Source organism: Lingula anatina, chromosome 9, assembly GCF_051362555.1.
Source record: "Lingula anatina isolate TDL-2025a chromosome 9, LinAna3.0, whole genome shotgun sequence".
In the NCBI taxonomy this organism is placed as follows: Eukaryota; Metazoa; Brachiopoda; class Lingulata; order Lingulida; family Lingulidae; genus Lingula; species Lingula anatina.
In genome coordinates this window covers 8,709,181-8,718,786 of record NC_141775.1, presented here as the reverse complement: position 1 = coordinate 8,718,786, position 9,606 = coordinate 8,709,181, and the positions used below count along the sequence as shown (strand labels likewise).

The following is a 9,606-nucleotide window of genomic DNA, read 5'->3' as shown; positions in this document are numbered from 1 at the left end:
GTGCATTTGATTGAAAGATATTGGCACAAAACAAATATTGACTCAGAGCAGATCTTTTTCCTTCCAAAGAAGCCATTTTGTTTGAATTTCCCATCCACCCTGCCTGTAATACATAAACATTTATAACTGAAACTGACATGTTTTCATAAGAAGATATTATTACTGTGCTATTATTGTTATCAATCCCCTTCTACATGGATAAAATAATGTGAAATTATAAGTTTATGTCAAAACCAATACTGAATACTGAGCCTAAAAGTATAATCTATAGTCAAAATTTAAAATTTCTCTTCTTTCCATCATTATTCAAACTGATATAATTTAATCAGTTTCTTCTGTTGTTTCGGAGTTTATCCCAAGCAGAGTTATCAAATCCCTCTCCTCTGTAATTTCTTCTATGTGCAAAGGGGTCTTCTTTTTCAAAAACATGACTCTTTTCTGTGCATGCTCTGCAAACTCGAACATGTTCAGTTCTTTAGCGAGGTTCACAGCTGCTTCTGCATGTTCTACGGCTCTCACCATGTTTCCTTGTCTGAACTGGTAGTCACATTTCCCAAGGAGTAAGTTAACCTGGAGAATTTTGGGGATTGGAATAGAAGAGTCCTCTAACTGACGAATATAACCACCCGCTGTTTTAATGTCATCCTCGGAAGGGTGGAGAGTGTTCATTGTCAAACCATTGTCCCCGCATTTGAGGAGCAGGATGCAGAGCCGGCATATTGCATAGCCGCTTCCAAATGGCCCATCCTTGCCCCCGTCCCGCTGGAAGTTTTCCAGGGCACGCTGAAAGCTTTCCTTGGCCATGGCGTGGAGTTGGTTGTAGTTGGACAAGTAGCTTGGGTTGTAAGGATTAAGCATGGTCATTTGTGAGGTCTTATTTCTGCCATCATTCATGTACAGCCACCCTGCAGCTCGGCCAGTGCATCCTGCTGGATCTGTCTGGATGATTTGTTTGACATCATCCAGGGAATTTTCAAGCTTCTCGAGTCTCTTCTGTTTAACATACATTCGTGTCTTGGCAGTGAAGAGCTCCACCATGAAGTACTTTGGGTCTGAAGTCTTAGGAAGGGTCTCAAATGCATGGTCAATGTGACGTTTTGCTGCATCAATATCGTTTTTAAACAGATCCTTACTTGCATGGAGATATGATAATAGGCAAGTCATATCGGGCTGGTGGACAAACTGACTTTGGAGGTTTGCAGAAACTGATTCGAATTCCTCATAACAGCCCTGGTTGATGAGAGTGCTAAGGTAATTGAAGGCCACTGACAAGCGTTTGCAAGCTGCAGATTCAGTGAATGTTGAGCTTGGCTTTGTGATAAATAGTGTATTGGGTGAACGCTGAATGACTACCATGTCACTGTGTTGTTTGAGTTGGCATGTTCTTCGCCTTGGCTTATGTCGTCTTCTTGTCTTAGCCTGAAGATAATTGTCAGAATCCGTATCAGAACTTACTTTTGGAGTGGCAACTTGTTTCTGGCACTTAGGTGCCTTCTTTGAATGCAGAGATTTTTGTTTCTGACAGAGTTTGCTGGCCAATTTATCAACAAACGCTTTGGCACCGTCAACAGTAGTGTGTGAATTATCATCGTGGAGTACGTTTTCTTGTTGCTTCTGACATAGCTCTTGTTGTCTTGATGGTGATAAATCATTACAAACTTCTGACAGGCATCCCTGGATGTTGTCATGAATGTGAGCAAGGATAAAATTGTACTTTTTCTCCAGAGATTTTTTTAATGTTGGGAGAACCCCATTGGCTGCTGGAAATTTCCCAAGCTCCTTGAAAAGAGTCCTACACCTGTCCTTTCGTGTCACTCCCACTCGAACACGCTCACATTGGTCATCGCTCAAAATGCCTTCTTGGAAATGATAATCAATCAAATCTATAGGCTCAATGTTGTCTAAGAAGAGGCAGCAATGTCGGTGTAAAAGACTAGATAGTTGATTGTTACCTGATACACCAGTGAGAAGATTTTTACATTTATCACAAGGGTTGTATTCTGCATCGTTTTTCACGTTTTCGGTTGTGGATGCTGCTCGTTTCATGCAAGATTTATCACTTCTTGCATTGGTTAAGACATGTCTATGTTTTCTACATACTTGAAGCGTTTCATCATCTAAATGAGAGATATCTTTACTGCTTGATGAACATGCTTCTTCATATTCTTTTTGTCCAATTGAACAAATCTCTCCAATTTCTTTGCTTTCTTCTGCAGGGATCAGCAACTGCTGAATGTGCTTGTATTGAGTGACAGCAAGGGCGCTAGTGAAGGCACTGTACGCACTTTGTCCTCGACGACGAAGGAGAGACAGCAGCAACTGACAGCGCTCCTTTCTTGTCTTACCTGTGGACACAAGCTCGCAGTCATTATCTGTGAGGACGCCATCTTGATTTAAGTAGTCCAACACCTCTTTTGGCTCCAAATCATTAGTTATTGCAACATGGTGGCGGCGCAAATTTTCTTCCTGGTCAGGATCCATAATGTCTCTGAAATACAGCAACAAATCTTAAAAGAACGTACTAAGACAGATTTCACAGAAAAGATTTTTTACATTTTTTTTTACTTGATAGCTGTTTATACAGGTAGTGCACCTAAATATCAAATTTTAGCATGAACTCAACAGATCTAAAGAAGAAAATGCAAAAACAGAAGAACTGAAATAAAAAATAAAAAAGTGCAAACCAAGAAATGGTCCATGTGGAAACCTCAGGTAGAGTACTCAACTGACTAGAGACAAATGCTCATCCCCACATTATAGATATTAGTAACCTTACAGCCTAAAGCCCAGGTTACATTTGCCATGCAATATCCTGATTGAGCCTGTATACTGCACGAATATCCATTTTTGTCATCATTTGTTAGCAGCCATGCAAAATAACATCCATTTAGCATGAAACTATACTTCTTGGACATTAAAAAAAAAAAAAAAATCCAGTCATACATGTAATGATGGCAATAGCAAACCCCCTAATTTTGCACTTACAGTAAGCTGAAAAAAAAAAAAAGCAGCACCCAGAGATGAAAAATACTTATACATGTACTATATCAGCTGTACGTATACAGGTGTGCGATTGTGTAACGTCATAAACACAGGACCCTGCCTTACTGATGGAAGTCTCATGTGAGTGCCAAAATGGTTTGCTTGTGCATGAACAGGTCTGGCACCCTGAGCTTCAGAGATAGCTTGACACTAAACTCTTCACTATAGCCTATCTTCATCCTTACTTAATTGACACGATGAAGATAGGCTATAGTGAAGAGGTTAGTGTCAAGTTTTCTCTGAAGTTCAGGGTGAGGTCTGGGGAACCTTGGATTATTTTATAAGCATATATATACAGGCTCGAATTTTTGGTCCAAATAAATACCCGTACAGGTACATGTTAATTCAAAACTTGAGATTACGATTCTCAAACTTACAGGAAAGACTCATAGGAATAAAACAGAGCTTGAATTGGAAAAATCAGCCTGACAAGATAATTTTTCTGGAAGTAATGCATGTAGATTTTGGTAAAAGTCAATTTTTCGCATGGTTTACAGTACTGGCATTCGTGCATCCTACCTAAGTGAAAAATTAACTAACCTTCGAAATCAGCTCTGGAAAAATGTATACTCAGTACTCAACGAACTCGAACTTCGGTCTTGGGAGTTCGACAAATACCTTGGCCAAACACGACAAACGAGGGAGAAAATAAAAATTGTCCTCCTTGTTGTATAATAATGCAACAGCTCTCTCTCTCTCTCTCTCTCTCGTGCAAAACTGTCTATCAAACAACATTCAACAAACTGACAAACCAAAACAACCATCTTATTAATAAATTAACTTGGCGTAAGTACGCTGGAAATACTTGCCAGTATAATTCCGAAAGCTTGCACTGTCTTCAACAGGTTCTTCCAACATTCGGTATGTAGGCCTACGGAAGTTGTTTTGAATATACTCCCCGTTTACAGTAGGAGTAAACGCCGCTCGCTTCTTTCACTTTCTAAAATTACTCATGACGTGGATTGCGTACACAGACACAGTGAGTCATCAATTCCACCCAAGTCAGTATTTACCATCACTGCGTTAAGCTCAACTGCTGCAATGAAAGTCTTCGCCAGGGTAAATGTCTTCGGGGCCGTTTTAGATCTACGAAAAGTAACATTTAGTATCGCATCGATAGAATATTTTAACGCCTAAGTACATAAAGATGGGTCTGGAATGCAAGTCCTTTGTGAGTTTCAAAAGTGACTGGTCCTATTGTTGCCACACACCCATACTCAATATAGAGGTGCAAATCAATTCACAGGCATTTTCTTAAAATACAAGTAATTTAGCAGGGGTGGACTCAGGATTATTTGAAGGGGGGGGGGGGGGGGGGGAGGGGGGGGAGGGGGGAGTCCGCGGATGAAGGACCCCGTCCCCTTCAGAAGAGAACGGGATACGACATACAAACTACAGCTGACGACGTTAACCAAGTGCTACGCCACTATACGTCTTGCCACCCAAATTCATTGTGTTATTGATCCGAGAGATGGATATATTTTTCGTATTTATCTGAAAATAAGGTTATTTTTGATGTTGTATTTATGCCCCGGACCACACTATAGAGCTGCATTTCTGGATTTTTTAATGGTCCAATTTATTCTCTGCTTGATGGCGCTACTTCATCTGGATTTAATATGGACATGGGTAAAAGAGTTGAATCGGTTATTGAATGAGAAACAGCTTGGTTCTTTAATCTAAATTTAAGTTCACGATTTATCACCTCTCAAGGAAAGAGAAAGGAATAGATGGAATAACTGAGTTTTGTCTGCCAAACGTTTTGAAAAGTGCTAGCTGAATTATGTAAGCCTAGCCTGACATTATTGAAGTTACACTTATTTATATATTTACATTTCCTGCAGCTATTCTAGTTATGAAATGACTTCATTCAACATAATTTTATTTCTAAAAATACCATTATTACTTACTGTTTCCGAGTGATGTGTAATATTTGTATAGGCCCTATACATGTATACATTCGTTTGTTTACATATCCCTACATAGTTCTTGTCCGACAGTTTGCTAATATTTGCGCTGGTATTTGTCAGTGAAGTGAACTTTAGCCAATAGAAGATTAAAATTTATCATAAAAAAGGTAGGATACCACAAAGCTAGATGACAGAGCATTGATTCCTTTTTTCTTTTCTGTCTAATTGAAAATAATTCAAGCTTAGTGTAGGTTAATTACTTATTGAAATATCAAAGGCATATCACTGGTAGGCCCACTATTGACTTATCCTTTATCTTTATCATAAAGTAGGCCTACACGGATAAAGAAAACGTGTTTACAGAATGTCGCGCTAATATCTTTTTCAGTTCATAAATTGATGTAATAACACTTCGTTGATAAATAGTCATTGTTATCGTTCCTCTTTACAATTTTTGTTGAAAACACAAGACCGTAGCTTATATTTTTAAACATTTATTGATAATATGTTAAAATTTATAATGAGGCCAACTCGTATTCCGAAGAAAAATATTAATCAGTCACTGCTGTTGGCATTCCATTTACCCTCTACTTCGCGTATGTAGGCCTATACATTATTCTGTCCCACTGCTGAATTCCTATAGCCTTTTAAATTTTAACTTTTTAAGGTTATTTTTAGTGAGACTCTCGATGGTCTCTTTTAATTAGCAACAACGTAGCATTTAAGCCGATGTAATTCCATCAGTTTCTTCTGCTGTTTCCGAGTTTTTCTCAAACAGAACTGCCAGATCTTTCTCATCCGTCACTTCTTTTAACTGCAACGGGGTCTCCGTTTTCAAAAACACGACTCTATTCCGCGCATGCTCTGTAAACTCTAGCATGTTTAGTTGCGTGGCGAGGCTCAGAGCAGCCTCTGCGTGCTCTAGGGCTCTCACGATGTTTCCTCTTCTGAATTGATAGTCGCACTTCCCAAGAAGTAAGTGAACCTCGAGAATTTTGGGAATTGGAATAGAGGAGTCCTCTAATTGGCGAATATAACCACCTGCGGTTTTAACGTCGTCCTCGGAAGGGTGGAGAGTGTTCATTGTCAAACCGTTGTCCCCGCATTTGAGGAGCAGGATGCAGAGCCGGCATATCGCGTAGCCGCTTCCAAGCGGCCCATCCTTGCCCCCGTCCCGCTGGAAGTTTTCAAGGGCACGCTGAAAGCTTTCCTTGGCCATGGCGTGGAGCTGGCTGTAGTTGGTCAAGTAGTTTCGGTTGTAAGGGTTCAGCGTGGTCATTTGCGAGGTTTTGCTCCGACCGTCGTTCATGTATAGCCATCCGGCGGCTCGGCCGGTGCATCCGGTTGGATCAGTCTCGATGATTTGCTTGACGTCATCCAGGGCATTCTCGAGCTTTTCGAGTCTCTTCTGGGTGACGTACATGCGCGTCTTTGCGGTAAAGAGCTCCACCGTGAAGTACTTTGGGTCCGAGGTCTTAGGGACGGTCTCAAACGCGAGGTCAATGTGACGCTTTGCTGCATCAAAGTCGTTTTTAAACAGGTCCCTACTTGCGTGGAGATACGATAGCAGACAAGTCATGTCGGGCTCGTGGACATACTGGTTCTGGAGGTTGGCAGAAACTGACTCGAATTCCTCATAACAGCCCTGGTTGATGAGAGTGCTGAGGTAATTGAAGGCCACTGACAAGCGTTTGCAAGCGGCAGATTCAGTGAACGTCGAGCTTGGCTTTGTCGTAAATAGTGTTTTGGGTGAATGGTGAATGACAACCACGTCGCCATGTTGTTCATCACGTTGGCGTGTTTTTCGCCTTCGCTGCTGCCGTTTTCTTGTCGCAATCTGAAGATAACCGTCGGAGTCCGTATCAGAACTTACTTTTGGTGTGGCAACTCGATTATGGCACTTAGGTGCCTTCTTTGGATGCGGAGATTCTTGTTTCTGACAGAGTTTGCTGGCCAATTTATCAACATACGCTTTGGCACGGTCAACAGTAGTGAGTGAATTATCGTCGTGGAGTACGTTTTCATGTCGATTCTGGCGTAGCTCTTGTTTTCTTGATGGTGATAAATCGCCAGGAACTTCTGTCAGTTGGCCGTGGATATCATCATCAATGCGATCAAGAATGAAGTTGTACTTTTTCTCCAGAGATTTTCTTAACGTTGAAAGAACCCCGTTGGCTGCTGGGCGCTTTGCCAACTCCTTGAACAGAGTCTCACATCTGTCCTTTCGCGTTGCTCTTGCCCGCACGCGCTCGCATTCATCATCGCTCAAAACGCCTTCTTGGAAATGATGATCAATCAAATCTATCGGCTCAACGTTATCGAAAAAGAGACAGCAATGCCGGTGTAAAAGACTGGATAATTGTTTATTACCTGATACACCAATGAGAAGATTTCGGCACTTAGTACAAGGGTTGTGTTCTGCATCGTTTCTTGCGTTTGCGGTCGTGGATGCTTGTCGTTTCGGTTGAGATTCATCACTCATTGCATTGGTTAAGACATTCTTACGTAAAGTTTCGTCACCTGAATCAGAAATTTCTTTTTTCCTTGTCGAACACGCATCTTCGAATTCTTTTCTTTCAGTTGAGCATGTCTCAACGAGTTCTTTTATCTCCGTCGAAAATGCCTCAGTTCCAGAACCAATTTCTCCGCTGTCGTCTGCAGGCATGAGCAGCTGTTGAATGTGTTCGTATCGAGCGTCACCAAGGGCGCGAGTGAAGGCCCCGTATGCACTGGGTCCTCGGCGAGGAAGGAGACACAGCAGCAGCTGACAGCGCACCTTTCTTGTCTTACCCGTGGACACAAGCTCGCAGTCGTTATCTGTGAGGACGCCATCTTGATTTAAGTAGTCCAACACCTCTTTTGGCTCCAAATCATCAGTTATTGCCACGCGATGGCGCCGCAGACTTTCTTTTTGGTCAAGTTCCATAAGGACTCTGCAATACAGAAAAAAAATTCTAAAAAAATTGACAGATTTTGCTAGAGAATATGTTTTTCAATACTTCAGCGTTTTAAAAAATCATAGTGTTTGTTTGGAGAGGTCTTTCAAAACTAATGAATTAAGCATGAATAATAGCAAGAGTTGTGTAATTTGATTTCTAATACAGGAGCCGCCCTCAAGAGGTAAAGGTAGACCTAGCCAGAGCCACGGTAGTGTAGCAACAGGTAGCGCACCAGTGGTATTCGGGCAATAATATGCGACCGCATCAATAGCCGCCCACCTGTTGAATAATTCACACATTAGCGCATGCACTGATTCAGTGTCGACTAGTAAACAAGGACTTGGTATTTCCATCCCATTATCTCATTGACACACGGCCAGTCATATATATGTTTATATACAGGGTTATATATATATACACCTCATGACTTCAATCCAATCAATGTGCTATCGGGGGTTGTTTCGTCTGTTTAACGCCAGCGAAATGTATAGGATACATTTTCAGGGGCGGATCCAGAGATATTTTCTGACAGTCTTCCAAATTATCTTTGTTGATCAATCTTCCATTTTTGACCGTCTTCCGACAGAAAACTTTACATGGCTGACAATGTAAACTTGAAAATCTGACCGTCTTCCAGAAGACCCAGAAGACGGCCTAAATCCGCCCCTGATTTTAAAGGAGTTGGGTCGTGTAGAAGGTAATAGGTTTAAGATAAAGCCTGGCTTTGTTTCACCATTGTCAGTGAATACCCCAAACCGTCTCTCTTGAACGTAGCTAAGCGGGGTTACACGTGCCTATTTGCGCATAATTCTTAGAATATCAATTCTATTTTTCACCGTGTTGTTTATTTGGCTAATTAGTCATAGAAAATCCTGACATCAAAGTATATCCACTCGAGTCGTTCTGGAATCATAACCTGAACTTGGATTCCAGATTGATTACACAATAGGCCTACACATGCACAGTGTAATAAGGTCTAATACTACCCTAGCCGATAAATAATATTTCTAACCACTTTGTTCCCTTCTGCATAACCGTCTGTCCTGAAAGCCCCATCCAAACTTGTGACGAACTATCGATGATGTTTCGTCAGCTTACAAACCGGCGAACCAACTCCGATATAACATAACCACCGTCGTTGGTGAAAATACTGTAATAGCTAACAAGTACCTACGTTCGTACCCCCATACGTTTAGTTGTTTATAAATAACTTACCAACAGATAAGGCAGTATAATTCCGAAAAGTTCTACTGATCTTCACACCATTTACAAGCATGCACACTGTAAACTTGCCTTCGTGCGACTGGTTTCCTCCAATATCCGGTATTGTGGAGACTGATATGCATATATACAAGGATCACATTCGCTTCCGTATATTTCCCATTTTTCTAAAAATAACTCGTGACGTAGAATCTACAACTAAAGGTAACGTGATTGGTTGTTGGACGCGAAGCTGTGCGGGACTCCATTGCGTTGATCTCAACTGCTACAATGAGGTGTTCGCCAGTGTGATACCCAGTTGCTGTTTAACTAAAAGTCTAACGTATTACACTTAAAAGGATAATAACTCTTCGTATGAGATCTACATTTCAAAATAAAAACATTGTGAATAACTCATAGAAATATAATATATTCTGTTTTACCACAAAAACGGCAATTATAGCTATTATTCTGATATCTGAGCTTTTTTAGACCACGTGACCTCCATTGATGAC

The 9,606-nt window shown here is 41.1% G+C and overlaps 2 protein-coding genes across 3 annotated transcripts; both read right to left on the bottom strand.

Annotated features, from left to right (window-relative positions):
* Positions 1-140: 140 nt before the first annotated feature.
* On the bottom strand, positions 141-4,084 carry LOC106159026 (uncharacterized). Its single transcript, XM_013535192.2, has 2 exons — positions 3,852-4,084; positions 141-2,488 (listed from the first exon to the last, which is right to left on the bottom strand). Exon 2 carries the CDS (start codon positions 2,479-2,481, stop codon positions 322-324), a length of 2,160 nt encoding a protein of 719 aa, XP_013390646.2. The 5' UTR covers positions 2,482-2,488; positions 3,852-4,084; the 3' UTR covers positions 141-321.
* Positions 4,085-5,430: 1,346 nt separating this feature from the next.
* Positions 5,431-9,318, bottom strand: LOC106159007 (uncharacterized). Of its 2 annotated transcripts, none has more exons than XM_086994976.1 (2): positions 9,185-9,318; positions 5,431-7,885 (listed from the first exon to the last, which is right to left on the bottom strand). In XM_086994976.1, the coding sequence occupies exons 1-2, from the start codon at positions 9,235-9,237 to the stop codon at positions 5,674-5,676; spliced, it is 2,265 nt and encodes a 754-aa protein (XP_086851102.1). In that variant the 5' UTR covers positions 9,238-9,318; the 3' UTR covers positions 5,431-5,673. The 2 variants fall into 2 exon arrangements, with proteins under 2 accessions (XP_086851102.1, XP_086851103.1); XM_086994977.1 differs by having other exon boundaries at positions 9,107-9,267.
* Positions 9,319-9,606: the final 288 nt, after the last annotated feature.

What these genes read in the sequence shown, in the direction of transcription:
- LOC106159026 (XM_013535192.2), bottom strand. Translation starts at nt 2,481, where the DNA reads ATGGATCCTGACCAGGAAGAAAATTTGCGCCGCCACCATGTTGCAATA.
- LOC106159007 (XM_086994976.1), bottom strand. Translation starts at nt 9,237, where the DNA reads ATGCATATCAGTCTCCACAATACCGGATATTGGAGGAAACCAGTCGCA. An exon ending in AGGAAACCAGTCGCACGAAG is followed by an intron (nt 7,886 to 9,184) that starts GCAAGTTTACAG and finishes TCTGTATTGCAG; the next exon opens with AGTCCTTATGGAACTTGACC.